The sequence below is a fragment of the Dryobates pubescens genome, chromosome 15, assembly GCF_014839835.1.
Source record: "Dryobates pubescens isolate bDryPub1 chromosome 15, bDryPub1.pri, whole genome shotgun sequence".
Taxonomy (NCBI): Eukaryota; Metazoa; Chordata; class Aves; order Piciformes; family Picidae; genus Dryobates; species Dryobates pubescens.
Genome location: NC_071626.1, coordinates 4,225,893 through 4,246,433, shown reverse-complemented (window position 1 = coordinate 4,246,433; position 20,541 = coordinate 4,225,893). Strand labels below are relative to the sequence as shown.

The 20,541-nt window shown below is 40.3% G+C and overlaps 1 protein-coding gene across 14 annotated transcripts in view; it reads left to right on the top strand.

Moving 5' to 3' along the window:
• Positions 1 to 20,541, top strand: part of ANKS1B (ankyrin repeat and sterile alpha motif domain containing 1B) — a 414,109-nt gene that overhangs the window by 143,224 nt on the left and 250,344 nt on the right. For 13 of the 14 annotated variants that reach the window (XM_054167872.1, XM_054167864.1, XM_054167871.1 and 10 more), the window contains one exon: positions 4,480 to 4,660. In XM_054167872.1, the coding sequence (XP_054023847.1) occupies positions 4,480 to 4,660 (181 nt within the window). Of the gene's footprint in view, positions 1 to 4,479; positions 4,661 to 11,336; positions 11,343 to 20,541 lie in introns of those variants that run through there. The other variant, XM_054167869.1, reaches the window with a different exon arrangement.

Here is a 20,541-nt window from a genome sequence, read left to right as displayed (position 1 = left end):
GCAAAAGAGGCAAAGAGAATATTGAGGCAGAGGACAGAGATTATGATATCATAAAAGTGGTATGAAAGTTGCCCTAAAAAAAAGCAGGCCAGAGGTTACAACTTGGAATCCTTGAAACTGAAGGACAATGAGAGAGAATGTAATGACTGATGAAGGGGAGATAGGACCATTAGGGAGTTCACTTGAGAGACCCTGATGGCAAAACCACAGAGAAGCAAGTTTTGGAAGACCAAGCAGAACCTGGAATCAGCTAGGATACTGAGAAGGGTGTTGTAGGGTGCATAGTTTGGGAGGGAATATAAAAATGGATAGGCAAAAACAGGAAGGGAAAGGGATGAAAGGGAAAATAAGTGTGTAGAAATAGAATGGGATCTTAAGGTAAAAAAGGAAACAGGAGAAAGGAAAATTTCTGAAGTAGGAGTGATTTATTCAGACAATCAGGAGAATGGAATTGTCTGGGCAGGTATGAAAAGAAGGGATTTATGTGGCCACATTGGCTACGCTCATACTGTGTTCTAGTTGTAAAATGAGCCTGGGGAGTGGGGCTACAGGCTCCTACTTTCTTTGATAAGTCTTCATTTTATCTCTTATCTGGAATTTGAGAGTGGAAGTTCAGTTCTCAGTTCTATCATACATTTTCTGCATGCTGCAATGCAACTGAAACCATGCTTTACATTATGTAGGGCAGCTGGCATCTGGCAGGATTTGCCAAATGCAGAATTTCCTCAGGTTGGTTGGTTCTCAGTGATTTAATGAACCACACATCTGCCCCGTGGGAGAGCCCTATACCCTAAGTTCAGTATCTGTAAAATGGGGCTAATAGTGCAGAGGATGGTTGCTGAGAATCAATTCTTTAAAACCTTGTGATGCTATGTACACAGACCCCAAGGGTTAAAGGAGGATTCACAAGCTGGTATTGCATAGTACTTCAAAGCTGGAGTAGTGTTTTGATGTTGAATTGGGAAAGGAATTTTGCACTACTACTCCTGCTAAATGTTGTGAAATTCAATATGGCACACCCCTGCTTTCATTTCTGTATATGTGTGTCTGATTTGGATATCTAATCTCCCGTTGTGCTTAGGAGAGATGTAGGTTTCAACTCAGTTGCCTGAATATAGTCATTCAGTGTCATTTGAAGTGCCATAGAGATGTCTTTGACATGTATAGGGGTGCTGTCAGATGTGATATAGGACATGTAGGGGAGACCTGCACTCTTCTGGATGGCACCTGGAGGCCAGGTGGGATGCCCCAGGGAATATCCATTGATGGTAGACACCTGTGTTAAGGCAAGTGAACTAGTAACTGGGATGAGGCGAGTTGCTCTCTGGAATTGCAATTGTATTGACTAGATCTCAACTGAGTGTAATGGGATCTTAAATACCTAGCGCAGATGTGAGTAGCTATGCTCTAAGTTTAGTTATCTAATTCTGGAACTGAATTCAATCCTCAGTGTACACACACACACAAAAAAATATCTATTTTTTTCCCATGGTTTTGGTGCAAACCATGCTTTAGAGAGATGCAGAGAGGCAGAGAGATGCAGTCAACACAAACTAGTTTACTGCATCTCGCCTAGCGTATATCAACTACCAATTAGCATGCTTTAACAACATGACATTTTACAGGACCCAGCAGAAGTGCAAAAAGGCTCCTTCAGTTAGCTACAAAAGCTCAGATGCTGGATGGCTGTGTAATTTATGTAGGAAAATTATTGGCACATTTTGACAGATGGACCTTGTTAACTCCAAAAGAATATAGCAGAAGTGTTATGCTGTAGGGGACTAGAGGCATCATGAGGTTCTATACCGAACCCTTAGATTGGAAAGATACATTCAAGTGAGATCTGTTTCTCTGAATTAATGACAATAATGTCAAAGCCCAAAATAATATAGTAGGTATCTTGTATCACCCAGGTCACCAGATGGTCTCATGTTATCATGAACAAACAGTAAACATGTTTCTAGGTTCCATAATCCTCTCTGCAAATTGCTCCAGGCTTATTTTATGACACTAACACATGTCTCCAGAGCAAGCCATAGCTACTCATTGATGGACACATTTTTTAGAATCTGTGAGGGTTTCTAAACTAAACTGACCTTTAAAATAGGCTTCCAAACAGTTTGGGGAGTTTCTGGCTTTTTTTTCCCCTCCCTACCACCCCCCTGTCCCCCAAGGCCTTGCAGATGTTTCTTGTGAAGTTTTTACAGATGTTACAGTAGTTTGTAATACTACTCCGAGGAGTAGTGAAACAACTGACTGATGTATCAGATGCTAGTCATTCTGGCTCCAGGAGAGGAGCCAGTTGAAATAGTGGCTGGAGATCTGACTGAATGAAGGCCAGAGCAGTTGCTTTTGAAGCAGCGTGGGAAGAAGAGCTGGACCATTCCTGCTGCCCTTTTAGGTAGCTACTGTTTCAGTGCAAGGGTAACCAGAGACCTCGCACATCATGTTACCCAAGTGTTACCTTTTTCAACTCAGAAGCCAAAGTCCTGCAAAACCACAAAGGCACCATGGCTTGGGAAAGAGCCAGAAACACAGCTCTAAAAGGCCAGAGATAATTTTCAGTTTTATAATCAGGTCATTGATTGAATTGTTGTCTATCAAAAGTGTGTAGTTTAGCTTTAATTAATACACATGAATATTTTTGGTCTGATCAGAGAGTAATTTTTGGCTCAGGTCCCAAACAATGACTTTTAAGCAGTCTGTTTGATGTTGGAGTCTGTCCCTGTGCATTGAACTCTCCCATGAAATTACTAGCCCTAGGAGTCAGCCTTTCAAAGCAGAAGCTGATTTTAATTATTAAAGAAAGTAAATCCCCTCAATAGGCCATAGATAAGTTCCAGATGAATGCCCACATTTACCCTTTACAAATTTTCTCAGTTTTAAGAGGACACAGTGAATTGACATGGTGCCCACCACAACTTCAGGAATCAGTCAACATTACTCAGTCCTGAGTGTGTTTCGTTTTTCATCTGACATTCCAACAGAGTGAATTTGGTTTTAGTGAAAATTGTCTGATTTTGTGTTTGTAACACAAAACATTGCAGGACTCATAACCTGAAAATGAAATAGACCACAAACAAAACTGAAGGTTGCTCCATTGGGATAGATTGTATTTTAACAGGTAGTTCTAAGTTAAGGATAGTGAATACCTTCATGGTCCAGGGAAGATCTTACTGCTCCCAGAGCAGTAATTTGGTCTTGAGCAAATAACAAGCAGCAAATTCTTGACCTTTACAAATATTCTGACCTGTTAAGGCTGAGATGCTGTAATGAGGAGTTACTGCACCCTTTACTCTCCTTTACTAGTTACTTTTCCCAGCTTTAATTATCTGAGGTAGCAGTTGGTGTGGTGAAAGAAATATACAGACATCTGTACACCTAGATGCAGAGCCTCCTCTATTTTGGAGGAAATTAATAGTTCAGGTCATTAGTCTTGAACACTGTGGTAGCAAGAAACACTATGGGGTTAAGATCTTTTGAGTATGAAGCCAGAGGAGTGCTGCACCAGGCTGTTTAGCAGGACATTGCAAACCAGCAGTAGTCTGTGGCTTACAGTCCATGACATCAAGCACCAAGTTTGTATCTCTGCTAATAAGTAGTGCAGTGCAATGGGAACAGATCTGGGGAGTGAGAAAGTGGTTGACCCAATGATCACATTATATAGATTTCATTGCCTTTTAATTTGTGCTATCTTTAGCATGGTCCTATGGTCAAAAGGCCATAAGGAATTGGAGCACATTTTATACAGTCCTGGAATGTACTTTATGGTGTAGATCCACCCAAAAGGAACAAGTTTCTTACGCTCTGAAGCTGCTCTGCAATGCAAAGCACAGCCATGAGATGGGGCCAGTTCAGGGGGTCATTTCAAATGTTTGCTACAAACTGGTATCAAGGTGGTTTTTTTTCCTGAGTGAAAACTCATGCAAAAAGTTGGATTTTTATTTTCTTAAGCTGACACTTAACCTCTTAGACATTTCAGTCTTTGAATATTTAAGACATCCCTTCATAAGCAGAATGAAAAGCAGAGAGCTATTTTTGAGTGCTGAGTGCTTGCTACTATTTTGTAAATTTCATTATACAGGCATCAGCAATCTAATTGTTTGTAGTATCTGCCCAGCAATACAGCTGGTGAAGAGCTCCCTTCTTATCAAAAGATGATTGCAATTATTATGTGCAGGGTGGTAAAACCTCATTTGATTTTTAAATTAAATTGATTAGAATGAAGACATCTTTTTTTCCCTTTTCTTCCCCTCCCTCCCCCCCCTCCCCCCCAATAATGATTAATTGAAAGTTTGGAAGGGAATTATCTTTACACACCACAGCTTGTCATGTGAAATGGGTTTTAGTAGCATAACTTTTGAGCCAAATCTAAAGAGGAAAAAGAGAGAAACTGTGGGGTCATTAATTCAATGTCAGGTGCTGACAGCTATCTGAAAAGTCTGCCTTTTTCACTGCAAACTTCTGTTTTCCTTGTAGCCCAAGCAGCGCACATCCATAGTCTCTTCCCTGGAATTTCACCGAATGAATCACAGCCACAATTATTTTCAAATCAACTCATCCATTGGCTGCACGAGTTTTGTTTCTACTCCTGCAATCAGTCCAGCTAATTATTCCTTTGGATCTCTGGAATGCAATGTTGAAGAAAGAGAGCTTCCAGGTACAGAAAAAAAAGCTTCTTTTGCCTACAAACAAAGCTGTATTGCAGTCTGTGAGATGAAGCTGGAATTGCTGTTGTCTTTGGTAGTGAAATACATCTATGATACATACACAAAGTTATTCCTGATTATCTACTTTTTCTCAGACTGAGCAATGAGTTCTCATATTTCATGACTAATATTTGGATGTGCTGCCCAGGGAGGTGGTGGAGTTGCCATCACTGGAAGTGTTTAAGAAGAGACTGGATGGGACACTTAGTGCCATGGTTTAGTTGATTAGATGGTGTTGGGTGATAGGTTGGACTCGATCACAGTTATCACCAAGGTTGGAAGAGACCTCAAAGATCAAGTCCAACATGTCACCCAAGACCTCATGACTAGATCATGGCACTGAGTGCCACGTCCAGTCCCCTCTTGAACACCTCCAGGGATGGTGACTCCACCACCTCCCTGGGCAGCACATTCCAATGGCAAACGACTCTCCCGGTGAAGAACTTTCTCCTCACCTCCAGCCTAAACTTCCCCTGGCACAGCTTGAGACTGTGTCCTCTTGTTCTGGTGCTGGTTGCCTGATAAGATACCAACTCCCACCTGGCTACAACCACCCTTCAGGTAGTTGTAGAGAGCAATGAGGTCACCTCTGAGCCTCCTCTTCTCTGGGCTAAACAACTCCTGCTCCCTCAGCCTGTCCTCGTAGAGCTTGTGCTCAAGACCTCTCACCAGCCTTGTTGCCCTTCTCTGGACATATTCAAGTGTCTTGATCTCGAAGGTCTTTTCCAACCTGGTTAATTCTGTTCTGTTCTAAAATATATTTTGCCCTGAATGTTCTGTTTTGAACATACCAAACATTGTTTTGCAGAAATGACTAGAATTTAGAGGTTGCAGTTTAAGTTACAATGGTTCAGGTACACATCTGCTTCCATCATTGTGTGGTCAGCATACTCTATGAGCTTTAAGCTGGAAAGATAGAAACAGAAATTATGTAACCATCAGTAAACATGAGGAAAGGAAGATTTCTAAGAAACCTGACATTGTTTCTACAGTAGTAATGAAATTCATCAAAGCAGAGCTTTAATATATTTGCTCTCATGATAAAAATTGAATAGGGTGATGGTGTGATTGTAACTGTGAAGGTTTCATCTGTACATAGAGATTTGCATAATGAAAATGCTTGAGAAAAGGATTACAATATTTTCTTCACAGATGAAAGCTTCAGAAGCAAGGAAGTGCCAGTAAACCATGCATTTAGCTACTTCTGTCTTCTCAAATTTCATATGAAAGTGGCTTTAGGTAGGGAACAGTATTCCCAAATACTACAAATGTCTTCGGTAGGTAGCATATGTCCTCTGTAGAAAGAGGGATTTCTTTTTAATGGGATGTTGTGTTTAAGATATAAATGGAAGTGGATGAAACCAAAAAATATAAATATTATCACTTGCTTTCTGTGGCATTGGTCATCATATGAAATGACCACATTGAGACACTTGAACATGTCCAGAGAAGGGTAACAAGGCTGGGGAGAGGTCTGGAGCACAAGCGCCGTGAGGAGAGGCTGAGAGAGCTGGAGTTGTTTAGCCTGAGAAAAGGAGGCTCAGGGGAGACCTTCTTGCTCTCTACAGCTTCCTGAAAGGAGGTTGTAGCCAGGTGAGAGTTGGTCTCTTCTCCCAGGCAACCAGCACTAGAACAAGAGGACACAGTCTCAAGCTGCACCAGGGGAAGTTTATGCTCAAGGTGAGGAAAAAGTTCTTCCCAGAAGGAGTGATTGGCCATTGGAATGTGCTGCCCAGGGAGGCGGTGGAGTCACTGTCCCTGGAGGATTGGATGTGGCACTTGGAGCCATGGTTTAGTTGTCATGAGGTGTTAGGTAATAGGTTGCACTTGATGATCTCTGAGGTCTTTTCCAACCTGCTTGATTCTATGGTTCTATGATTCTATGAATTCCTCACGTTCCTGGTTAGTAGGATTTGGAAATTCTGAAAATTGTTGCTTTCAAGTGATATGAAAATTAATTTCATCATTTGGTCAAATGACCACTATAGTATTGAAGAACTGTCATGAAATGTGTGAGACATTCTAGCTGTTATGATTTAAGAATAAGTGAAAATGATCAGAAATAATTCATAATGTGGTTTTTTGGTCTGGCTGTGTCATTATCTTTGAAACTAAAAGAGTGTGCTTATATTCATGAGCACAGCAAATCTTTTCAAGCCTAACTGGGAATAATACATTTGAATGGTATCTTTTATTCCTAGGTCTAGGGTCATTTGATTCTTTGGGGGTTGGGATGGGTTTTATTGTTAGTGTTTTTTCCACAGTAAGTTCTCTTCAGTGACCACAATGTTACTCTGGTTAGCCGAGTAGTGCAAAGTGTCTTGATGTTTAAAAAGAACAGAACATTCCAGTCAGACAGTGAGCTTTGCCAGCTTTCCACTTTTACACAGTTCTGATTAAGTTGTTCTTAATATCTGGATTTGTTGTGCTTTTATCTTCTTTGGTTCAATTTACAGTGAACTTCACTTAGGAACTTTTAATCACTGCATTTCATTTGGTCTGAAATTGAAATTGCGATCTTAAGCGTTTTAGAACTTCACATTTTTATTCATGGGTGATTTGATTTGTGGATTGAGTGGGAGCTGAATTTCCTCTTGTCTCTCTCTAGAAAGCTAAGATAAAATAACAAAGGCAAAATGACTTTTCTGAAGTTCTGGACATCTACAAGTTTTTCAAGAGTGTAATTTACCATAAGTAAATCATTAATTTTCCATCACCAAGTGAAATTACAGTACAAGTGCAATTCTCCCCTAGATAGTTCCTAGCCTAGGATTATCTAAGTGATGTTTAGGATCACAGGCTAGACACAAACTTAGAATGAAAAATCATTAGGAACCTTATCACTCCTGAATGATAGATGGTGCAGTGTAATTCTGCAAGACTCAAAGAGCAGTAATATGTAAAGAGAACAGCAAAATCCAGAAAGAACAGACCAAAATCCTCTCTTTTGGAAAAGTTTGAAGCTTTTCTCTTCCTTAGGCTGTTAAAAGCTGAAGCTTGAGCAACAGAAGCAACAGCATCCTGCTACAGGTTTTTCTTGTGCTTTAGCTAGGTGGTTTTTCCACTGCAAGCTTCCTGTTTCCTTTTCCTGAGGTACATCAACAGCCATTACCCCTTATCACATGTTTTAATTATAATCCACTGAGTTGCCAACTTCTGAAATTCATGGGAGATCTGCTCCTTCAAACTGTTCAGTTCACTAATGATTAAGAACTTGTACACATTTGAGTGTGTTTCCTTCCATTTGATATTCTTGCATATCTGCCTCATGCCCTTCTTAAAAAAAGGCATCAGCAGCACAAAGCAACAAATCATTTCCTTGTGCTTTTTGAGGTCAAGGGTATTCTGTCTGACCAGGAAGCAATAACATACAGAAGGAACCTATTATCATCCCAGCTGCAGCAAGTAGTTTTCTGTTGCCTTTGAAACAACCAAACTGCATTTCCCAGGGTCTCTAAATCAGGATCTCTCTTCTAAATAAGGCATTAGTATTTCCCTATGCAGTTTCAGTGGGGTTTTTTTTTGTTTTCTTTAGGAAACTTGAAGTAATTCAGTATCATTCACATGGAAGTGGGAGATAAATACAAGAAAATAATTACTCTAGTTCTAAAACCTTCCACATTTTACTTCTACCATGATAGTCTGCTAGCAAAGAGGGATCACTGCCTTGGAACTTGCGGCAGATTAGAGAAAATTCCTTTTTGTACTGGGAGGGGTCACAGTTTTATTCTTGATGCTTGCTAATTCTCTGCATGCCCTGATTCGAAACAGGGATCCAGGCCTTCAAGGAGTGTACACTGTAAGGTAGAAAGCCACTGAATTCTATCACAGTACTGTATAATCTGACTAAGAGCATGCGACAACATTTTCTGACTAATGATCTGGAGAACAGTCCACATACGATGGTAACTATTTACTTCAGCTTTGGCATCAGCTGACCTTGTAGTGTGAATCAAAACATGCATGTTGTCTGCATGGATGGCAGAATATACCTTAGTATCAGGTTGTCTGCAGCTGAAACACAAGGATGAAGATTTTGATGTGTGTTTTGAACAAATACTGCTGGAAGAGCCTGCAACAGCTTGATGGAAACTTTTCTCTCACTCCGGTACATGTAGGGCAGGCTGTGAATACAGGTGGGTTATCTTCACAGTTTAATTTGGAGCAAGGGACTTCAGATTAGTGTTCTGGAATTCAGAGTGAATTACCATGGTTTCATAGCATTGCATTTCACCTCAAGGTGGAGGTCAGTGGATCCAAAAAATGTCAGCTACTGCCATTAAACTTTTTGTACTAAATGTGAGTCCACTCCATTGCACAGGGAGGTCTTCACTGTCACAGCAAGAGGTTAGTAATTTTCTTCATAATCTGGATGTAATTTAGGAGGTGTTTTGTATGACAACACAAATGAAAAATTAAAGACCTTATAATTAGGTGAGGGGTTTATGTGTCAGAAGGGGCAATGGTTTTAAACTAGAGAAGGACAGATCTGGATTTGACATTAGGAGGAGGTTCTTTAGTGTGAGGATGGTGGACCACCAGAACAGGTTGCCCAGACATGTGCTGGCAGCCCTCTCCCTGGAGACATTCAAGGTCAGGCTTGATGGGGCTTTGAGCAACCTGACCTTATTGGGGATGTCCCCCCTTACAGCAGGGGAATCGGACAAGATGACCCAATGCATTCTATGATTCTGCGTTCCTCACAAAACTTTAAGTCAAGACCACTAGCTGTGCAAGATCACTCACTCCAGAAGAGGGCAGTCTGTGCTTTCAGGGAGATGTCTTTTTGATATCATAGCTCTATGCCTTGGTATATACATCCCCAAAGTGCTTCTGAATCTGTAGATCTTCAGGAGTGAAGGTGGCAAAGTTGTCGCCATCTTGGTACCGTCAGTGTGGCCCAGTCGACACTTGCAGCTGAAACTGTCGCTCTGGATTCTTTTAGTTTTCATTTCTGCTTGATCAGTCAGAATAATGGATCTTTCTCTAACCCATATTAGCTTCATTATGTCTTCTTGTACTGAGTATAATTGAGCTGTGAAATGAAAAAGACAGTTCTGAAGATATTTTTGTTCTGTTTCAGATCAGAAAATAGATCTGTGCTCAGATGCATGTATGCAGCAAAAATGTCAGCAGCTGTCTGTGGGCAATCTCACTTCTTTTCAGTCCAGTAAAATGTTATATTGCATTCACCTGTAAAAGAACATAGAGATTTTTTTCCATCATATCATGGTACCTACAGGTAACCAAGTTTTCCTCTTATTTCCATCCCCTGTAGGACCTTCCTTTAGGTCTTATTCTTTTCACATGTCATGTTTCCTGACCTAGTAGCTTTCTTCCTTGGAACAATCCAGAATGCACAATTCAAGAATTTACTCTTTAAAATATGAGCTATCATTTTTTTTTCCCCCTTCTACAATGAAAAAGTAATATTTGAGTCACATCTGAAGTTTCTCCTAGAAGTGCCTTCAGATCCTTCTTTTAAGTCAATATCTGATCCAATTGTTTTGTCTCCCAAGCCAGATTTTTTTCTGAAGCAAAAGCAGCCCTGCACTTAAAGATAAGCTTGCAGTTTTATCTTACTCCTCGGAGAGAATCAGGATATTCAGCATATTAGTGTGGCTATTAGAAAGTATTAGACACTTGGTTCAGAGGTCTGGTCTGCATTCCTAGATACAATCAGAGTTCGTTCTGCTGCAGGAATGTTCCTTTATGTGACATTAGCAAAGCTGCTCTTTGAAGTTGGCCACATTATTTGTCAACTTTGTTTTCTTATTTAGGTATCTCATTTGTTAAGACCTGATCTGAAAAGATCAAAGTGTGATGTCTCTGCAGGCTGTTCAAGCCTTGTTTCTTCAGTTTGGAGGGGGGGAAAAAAAGGTTGGAATTATTGGAAGTACAAAATTAAAGGAATGCAAGGGAAAGAACTGTATTGGTGGAGGGTGTTTGTAGGTGTGCTATATGTGAGTTCAGGGTACACTGTCTTTGTTAACAATATCTTATTGATTATCAAAAAAACCCACATTGTCTAGAAAGGGAATAAATTCTCATGTAATGAAACAAATGTAATCAACAAATGCTGGCACAAAAGGTGTTTGCATCACCTGTATATGGACACCTGCACCTCCAATAAGGGAACATTGTTAAAAAAACCCCAACCTATTCTCAGGAGCCTGCACCAACTTCTTATTGATCAAAAAAATGTTCTTCCAGATGAAATGCCTGGGAAGGTCAATTTCAAGCCCTCTCTTCTCTGTTTGTGAAATTTTTCTCCATCATCTTCTTGATTACAATACAACAAAAGGCATTCTTCAAACCAGGTTAATTTGAGCCCTTTCATCTGTGAAGATTATATCTTTTTTTTTCCCCTTGAATTTATGGCCAAGTTCAACTGAGTGCAATTAGTGAGACATAGTAGAGCTATTCCAGGAACTGCTACCGGGGATCATACTTGCTACTGTCTCAAACAATTTATTTTTTGTTCTAATTAAGTTGTCCAGCAGATGTAGCATGTTAAGGTCTCCTTATGTTGCCCTTCTTTTGGCTGCATCTAATTCCAGCCTTTGCACAGCTGTCCAGAGCAAAGATAGAGTCTGTCCCATGGGAACAGACTGTAGTGGAGAGTTAATTAATGTTCTAAACCTCCATTTGTTAACTCTTACTCACGTTACACCTTCTGGTTTCAAAATAACATAAAAGCTTCCCTCAAAGTGTTCAAGACCAGGTTGAATGGGGACTCAAACAACTTGGTGTGGTGGAAAGTGTCCCTTCCCATGACAGGTGGGCTGGAACTAGATGATCTTAGAACACACATCATTTTGTGATTCCATGAGGCAATTTGTAATTGTATCTTACTGTTAGTAGTACATCAACATTCAGTGTGCCATGCCCAGAAACCTGGTAGTAGAAAGATCTTGCTGGAGATAGTTAGATTATTCCAATTCAACTCCATGACAGTGCTGCCTATCTTCAGTAATGTTTATAAACAGCAATGTGCCCCGGTAGCCAAGAAGGCAAATGGATCCTGGGGTGTATTAAGAAGAGTGTGTCCAGGAGATTGGGGGAGGTTCTCCTCTCCCTCTACTCTGCCCTGGTGAGACCTCATCTTGAGTACTGTGTTCAGTTTTGGGCTCCCCAGTTTAAGAGGGACAGGGATCTGCTGGAGAGGGTCCAGTGGAGGACTACAACGATGGTTAGGGGACTGGAGCACTACCCTGTAAGGAGAGGCTGAGACCTGGGTCTTTTTAGTCTGGAAAAGAGAAGAGTTAGAAGGGATTTAATAACTGTTTATAAATATCTGAGGGCTGGGGGTCAGGAGGGAGGGGACAGGCTCTGCTCACTTGCTCCCTGGGATAGGACAAGAAGCAATGGATGTAAGCTGCAGCACAGGAGGTTCCATCTCAACACATGGGGGACCTTCTTTACTGTAAGGGTCACAGAGCGCTGGAACAGGCTCCCCAGAGAGGTGGTGGAGTCTCCTTCTCTGGAGACTTTTGAAGCCTGTCTGGATGTGTTCCTGTGTGACCTGCACTAGATTGTATGGTCCTGCTCTGGCAGGGGGGTTGGACTTGATGGTCTCTTTGGGTCCCTTCCAACCCCTGACATCCTGTGACCCAGTGAACTGTTACCTTCTAGCCTTTTCTCAAGCTTAATTGAATTATCTGGGCTAAACCTACTTAGTAACTGCTAGTGTAAGCCTGCTTTCCAAACAAACTGTCCACATATCACTGATGATGTGGATGTTCTAATTGCTAAGTCAATAGCAATGTGAAAATCAAACAATTTGAAGCAGGTATGTTGAAGGAATAAAACTGCAGATGGATCTGTAAGCCCTGTTGTCAGTGGACATGTTAAAAAAAGGAATCACATAAACAGCTAAGCTCTTTTCTTTTGTTTTTCCTTTTTGGGTTTATTTTTCAAATCAGACTCTGATCCATCTGACCACATGTGGCTAGGCAGGTGTTGAGCAATGTGTATGCCTGTTTTCTTTATTCAAGTGGCTCTTCTTCAGAGGATTTCTACCCCACCCCCCCATCCCCTGCATCATTTACTATAACTAAAGCCAATTAGCAACTGTTGACAATAAGGGGGGAGAGGGAGAACCCCTGTGTAATATGTAGAAGATGTTTAATAATTTTGAAAGCCTACATTCTGAGACCTCAATCTAGCAACCAGGAAGGTAGGACATAGAGCAGTGCTGTGAGGATGCTGGAGATGTAGACTGGGTTTAGGCAGGATATTAGAAACAAATTCTTTACTGTAAGGGTGGTGAGACACTGAAGCAGGTTGTCCAGGGAGGCTGTGGATACACTATCCCTGGAGGTGCTCAAGGGCACATTGGATGAGGCTTTGAGCAACTTGGTCTGGTGGAAGGTGTCCTTGCCCATGGCAATGGGGTTGGGAACTAGATCTTTCTCAACCCAAACCATTCTATGCATCTGTGATGTGAGGATTTCTTTCAGGCTGTCCTAAAACTGGAGAAGACTTCCTTCAGAGTCCTTAGGAACACCATGACAATCAGCTTCAAATATGAGCTATTTCCTCAACTCTTTTTTTTCCCCCTAAAGTAAACCTAATGTGTGCATGTTTGTGTACATGTCTACTTGTGCTGTTAACATCTGTTACACTTGGTTGCCCATCCTCTGTGTGAGATGCCAGAACAGATATGTGACAGTGGTTCATCACATTAGGAAATACTTTCCTGAAGGAACATCAGCTATTACAAGAGCAACCCTATAAAGATTTTTTCTTTTCTTTTAAAGAGTTTCTTTGGAGGAAAAGGTTGTGAATGCAATTTCAGAAGCAGTATCATTTACGTTTTCAAGTGCAGAGAGCTGATGTGCACTTTTCCAGTGCAAATCCTGACATGTAAAGTCAGAAGAAGGAAATACTTTCTGTGATGTTTCATTTTCAATTCTTAGTCCTTCCTAGAAGCACAGTAATCATAAGCAATGTCCATGTTTACCTGACTGTCATCTTAGTCTCAGCTTTGCTGGGGTTTGTTTGTCTTGGTTTTGGTTTTTGTTGTTGCCTTTTTTGTTTTACAAAACTGGAAGCAAAATAACTCCTTCACTGTAGCTGGCCTGTTGGCAGAGACAGATCATTTTAGTCTTGAGGCTGTCAGCATGCTTTGTAATGTTGCCTTATCTTTCCTTCAGACATTTTGTAAATAAGATTGACCAAACTCTGAAAGGATGCTGATGACAATTTCATCAGCCAGAAGAATTGCCATTGTGAGAAAAGAGCACTAGGATGTTTCAGTACTCAGTTCCTCAGTACTGTTTGTGGTACAATTTTCTTTCACTCTGTGAAGGTATTTAAATTTTTTTCTGGTGGCATTATTTAGAACATTCTATCTTACATTTCAGTCTATTTTTTCTTGTCTTATTAACATGTTCTCCTATTCATATTAAGTAGCTTTTCTGCTGCTTTTCCTTAGCAGAATATTTTTATCTTTGAGAAAGCTTTCTGCTCACCTGCTGTGTTTCTGAACCCTGTGTGAGATGATTAGAACTGAAGGAAATGACAAAAATGTGCCTTTTCAGAAAGGACTAAAACAAAACACTTTCAGTCCTTCAAGCATGCATAGTGAGCTCCAGTTGAAAAGAAAAATTTTAGAAGTCTATCTGTAGTGCATACCAACCAGTAATGAAGAAATTTTCTCTTTTCTCCTAAGAACATTAAAAAAAGAAAGATGTTTGATTTATTTCTTGTTCTCTGTGCATGTGACTCATCTACATATTTTTCTGTTTGCTGTTCCTTGTGTTTGCTGTAGTAAGCCTCTCTTTTTGTGTTGTGCCACTTGGTACAAAACAAATGGCCTGTATGGGTGGGAAACCAAACCTCCAACAAGTAGTCAGTCTTGCTCATTAGCTAATTAACCAGGGGTTTTATAAGCCACTCTAACTGAACAGTGTAGAAGAGAGGTAGCAGAGTACGGTGCAGGTATGAGTATTGTGGAAAAAGCAAGTTTGCCATTTAGTGAAAAGGATAACACTTACCCCAGATCTCCCTCATTCTGGAATAGCTGCCTTCACTTTGTCTAAAATGGAGATGATTCCATGAGTTCAGAATTTTCATTCTAGCCTTACAAACCCTTTTTTAAAGCAGGAGTTAGTCAGTAAATCTGAGATACTTTCATGAATGCTTCCAGAATGACTGCATAGATCTTGCTATAAACCAGGATGAAATATTTGTTTGTTGTTTGGTTGGGTTTTTTCCTGTTATTGAGTAACCTCTATATAGCTTTTAGATAAGAATAGCTTTGGATAAGAATTCAAAAAGGTACAGTCAGGGTAAAAAAATTGAAATACTCCTTGGACTCAGGAGCATTTCTGTGCTGTTGTAGAAATAATTGCACAAGTTATTTATAGTATATGTGGCAATATATATTACTATATTTATATAGTAATATTATATATATAATGTATATTTTATATATATATATAAAGTACTGTATATAGTAATATAAATTGAAACTGTCAAGAAGCTTCTTTGAAGATCTATAAAAACACTGCATGTTATACCTAACTTTGGACTTGGTCATGCAAGCTCTGCATATGAGTGACCATTTTGTATTTCCAGTTGCCATGTAGCTCTAATTGTAAAGATGCATGAATTGAAAGGACTCCCCCCTCCCATTTCTAATTTTTACATAGTGAGAGACTCATTATTTTCTTAGAGCTGTGCAGAGGATTCACTGAGAGCTTGGGCTTATGCAGATGAAGAAGTTAGAGGCAGATGGCCATGTCTGGGGAAGACACAAAGCTCTACTCTGAAAATATGCCAGAACTGTCAAATGAATAAATTCTCACAGGTATAACAATAACAAAAAAGAAGGATATAAAATAGTACTAATACAAAGGGGAAAAAAAGCATTGCTAAGGTTGCCTGAGTTAGAATAAAGTTTTCTCTCTCCTCAATCATAGTTGACAGTGACCACATATTAATGCTTTGGGGAAAGCTTGATTGTAAAAAAAAACCCCATGCATAGTGACACTTCTTCTTAATGTCATCACAGCCTTTAGCTATTTGCAGCTCAAGGTCCTTCTAAGCCCATGGTCCTCCTGGATGTTTCCTGTATATTACGTAGCCTTAGTAGATTTATCTTCTATGGATCTACCCATTCTGAATCCATGTAATCACAACCAATTATTGCCAAGGAGTTCCACATTTAATTAAATGCCTGTGGTTACACCTTTTGTTTCCACTCATTTAGAAATTCAGAAGACTGCAAAGTGTCTCCATTATTTATGTTCTAGAGCTTTCCTTTGTGAGGCTTGCACCCAGCAGATCGTGACACCAGCTAATGCCAATTTTATGCATTTCAGCAGCACTGTTCATAGAATTAACATTCTTAATTCCTGAGACAGAATGATTTTTCTGTTGGATCATGGCTTTTTTTCCTGGCTATGGATATTGTTCTTGAAGCCCTCTGTTAAATCATTTAAAAGAAAAGTCTTATTCCCACTTTAGTTGATCTTTTGTAGAGCTCATTAGTAGCTATTTACTGTTTGCACATTTCCAAGAATGGAAGTAATGAAGGCTTACTCAGTAGTGGCATTATTTATGTATGTTCTTTTGCAACATTTAAGTCATGCTGAAGTGCCCTGTTAAGAAGGCACTTTGGGTTGGTCTTGTACAGCTGTCAAGGAATGATATTCCTCATCTCCTAAGGATTTTATTTTTAAAGAATTACTGTCTGCAGACATATCTCAGAGGAATGGCAGAATTCTCTATAATCCTCCCTCCCAAGAGCCTGTACTGGCAACAGGAAAGGCAAACACACACCATGTGTCATCACAGAAATCAACACAGACTTGTACACAGCCTTACCAAGGAGTCCATGTCACGCTTTTGAAATAGAGTAGAATAGAATAGAATTAACCAGGTTGGAAAAGACCTTCGAGATCAAGTCCAACCTATCACCCAACACCATCTAATCAACTAAACCATGGCACCAAGTGCCTCATCCAGGCTCTTCCTAAACACCTCCAGTGATGGTGACTCCACCACCTCCCTGGGCAGCACATTCCAATGGCCAATCTCTCTGTGAAGAATGCTTCCTAACATTCAGCCTAAACCTCCCCTGGCACAGCTTGAGCCTGTGTCCTCTTGTTTTGGTGCTGCTTGCCTGGGAGAAGAGACCAACCCCCACCTGGCTACAACCTCCCTGCAGGTAGTTGTAGAGAGCAATAAGGTCTGCCCTGAGCCTCCTCTTCTCCAGGCTAAGCAACCCCAGCTCCCACAGCCTCTCCTCACAGGGCTGTGCTCCAGACCCCTCCCCAGCTTTGTTGCCCTTCTCTGGACATGTTCCAGCATCTCAACATCTTTCTTAAACTGAGGGGCCCAGAACTGGACTCTAACTGGATGATCACTAACTTGTAATGCTATCAGCAGTCTCTTTTTTTTTTGGTTTTGATGTCTTGGCTGGCTTGTTGCTTTGATAATAAAATCCATGCTTCTGGTATCAGCCAGGCTTTAAGTGTCAGTTGAGAAGTATGTTCTTGCACAATTGTTTGCAAGATGCTTACTTCTGAAGAAAGCAGAACCTCCACGCAAAATCTCAAACTATGTGTGAAAATGCACACACATACAACAAATAATTCCATCATAGCATTTCTAATACCACTTCAACTGAAATCTATTTTAGTTTAAAATCAACTCAGTTAATTGTCTGGGGCCCAGTATGCTTGCTTTTTTAAATTTAACTTTAAGCTTTTCTTCAAATGTAATGCTCCCTTGGCAGCTTTTCATTTATCAAGACTTGAAGGTAACAGAGATATAAATATATACTCATATTTGAGAGTGTCTTGTTACTGTTATGCTTAGCTTACATGAGCTATAATCAGGAGGAAGAGAGATGCAGGTTTATTTAGCTTTGCTGTTCACTAGACTCCATAGAATATTATAATCCAGTACTATAGTTCAATAATAGTCCAATATTTCAATAGAAAGGATTCAAATCACTTTGTCCAGGGAGGTGGTGGAGTTGCCATTCCTGGAGATGTTCAAAGGAGGAGTAGCTGTGGCGCTTTGGGATGTGGTGTAGTGGTCATAGTGGTGTAGAAGATTGTGTAGAGGGTTGGACTTGATGATCTTAGAAGATTTTTCCAGCCTTAATGGTTCTATGAATAACAACTGATTAAAAGTTAGTTTATGTCTTTGTTACTAGTTGGTATTTCCCCCACCAGGACAGTGGGGTTATTGCTGGGGATTTCTGTTTCTGATTAATGGGTTTAAATTATGAATTGTCTACATTTACCTGTTCAACAGGCCACTAAGAGACAGCTTAATATTCTTGTTACTAAGGCAAAAGCAAAGAGCAGGTATCCTTAAAAAGAATCCTAAATGGCAGGTACTTTCTGGGTTTAAAATACTGTCTTAGAATGTTTAGTGGCACCTTAAAAATGGTGGAACCAAAATAAAAAGAAAACAAAGGTATAGCAGTGACATTGAAGCTCATCATCCCATTTAATTTCAGCCAGAAGGAATACAGTTCATGCACTGTGAGATTGCTCCAGGATGTGAACCAAAGCACAATAAATGGGAGCTGTCAGGAGAGGATTTCATTCCAGCCAAACTAAAACACTAATTTAGATTCACCTGTAAGCCTTCAGTATAAATCAGCTCCTATTAACTGCAAAAGAATCAGAGGAATGCAAACAAGGAGAGAGATTCTGAATATTTCAACTATAAAAGAGGTGTAATTGTCCCTTTTACTGTGTTGGGTATCAGAAAGCCTGTTTGTGTATCCTGGTTTTAACTCAGCCGGCAGCTGAGTTCCAGCCGTCCGCTTAAACCAGAGGGGTTTTCTCCTTGCCACCCATACCCCCTTGCCTCCCACCTGTGTGGGCAAGGAGAAAAGGAGATGGGAAAGCTGAACTCTCAGTTGAGATAAGGCAAATTTGCTGCTCTATTGCAGGGGTCTCAGATTCCACAAAGGAAAAATAATGAAAAAGGAGAAAAGGTATCAGGGTATGCAGCAGGTGAAACAAACTGAAAGCAAAGGGATGAACCCTAAGCTGGAAACTGGGGAAGAAACACACAAAAAACCCCCAGATCAGGAACCTTTCCAAGCTATAGAATATGTAACCAATCCCATAAACCCTAGCCAAGCCATTTCCTGCCACACAAGGAGCAGGACGTTAGCATGGTATAGAATATATGATCCAGCTTGCTCTGTTGCTCTGTGCCACTGGGAGGACAGGCTTCCCCCTTCTCTCTGTCTTTCATCACTCCTAGTGGGTTCAGCCAGCTTAAACCAATACACTATGAAACAAAGGTTTTGTGAAATCAAGCTTATTGTTTTGGTTTTCTTTTATGATATAAATTCCAGGAAAGCCAATTGCTAAATCCATAAATACCCCATTACTTGAATTGCTTGCTGTTCATTCTAGGAATTAGAATAACCCTACCTGCTTGCTAGCTCACTTGGATCCCTCTGAAAAAGTGAGGGAATGATCATAACTGGCTGCTTCTGCCTCCTCATGTAGAAGGTGTCCTGTGCCATCTTAACAGGCAAGAGAAAAGCAATGCTGAAAAAAAGAAATGGCACAACAGAATGAAAAAGAAAAATGCTGCTAAAAATGCAGGCTCAGGGAGCAGAGAGGACTGGTTTTCCCTGTGTTCCCAGTCCTTTTTCACAAGGGTAAAACAATACATAATTTCTCCTGAGCAACAAGCACTACTTGCATTGTACTGCTTTTTGTAGCTTAGGAGGTAGCTTTGTGTCCTGACCACAGAACAATAAATATGCAATGATTTTTATTTTTCATATATACTGCTAAGTGATATATGGTCTCTCCATCCTTTCTGAGCAAGGTACTCCCTTCAGATCTTACCATAAACCCTTGATGATGTCATTCCAAGTCAGTGGAGCTGCCAGCTCATATATGCCTGCATGATGTGTTGATGTGCTGTCAGGGGAAGATCACCTTGGACAGTATAACCCTTAGAATTATTCAGAGAGTTTAGGCAGTCAGCTCTGTTTTTATAGCTGGCCTCACCTCATTTGCTGTATGTATCTTCATGCTTTTACTCAGCAGCAAGTGTTGAAATCTTGCTGGAGTACCCTTCCTTACTATCCAGGTACAAGTCCTAAAGGGTATACTTGTGGGTAATTGCTGCAAGACCACACACCCCCGTGTGAAATGCTGCCTTTTCATGTATCTATACTTGGAAAAAATGATGGGGAAATGGAAATATCACTAATTTTAATGAAAGGTGGGTTAAGCACCACCAAATACTAAGTACCCTGCTTCATTTTGAAGAGAAATGTTGAAACAGAGCTTTTTTTTTTCAAGGTCTAATCAAATGTCACAAGACTTATGATTATTTCAGGGTTTCAGAGAATTCAGAACTGATGCATTCTTTCTCTCAAGAATGTTATTCCATGTTATAGCAGTAATTGAAACATCACCTATAGCAACAGTAGCCATGGGGAAGTATTTTTTTTTTCCTTCTGCAATGAAAGAAAATCACTACCACACAATGCAGTACCTACAAGAATCTCAAAGCAGGAATATCTCATGATGGTGCTTACCTGAAATGGGGATGAAGCATATGCTCTTAATGCAGATTTTCATTTTCTAGGTTTATAGTGACTCTTGGAGTTCAATGATGTCATGGATTTTGGCTCTTATTACTCCACTGATGATAATGACTTATCATAATACTTATATCAGCTACATAAATAATCACAGATTGCACTGGATTGGAAAAACCTCAAAGGTTTTCTTGTCCAACACCCCTGCAGTGAACACAGACACCTCCAACTAGATCAGATTGCCCAGGGCCACATTGAGTCTGGTCTTGAATGTCTCCAGGGATG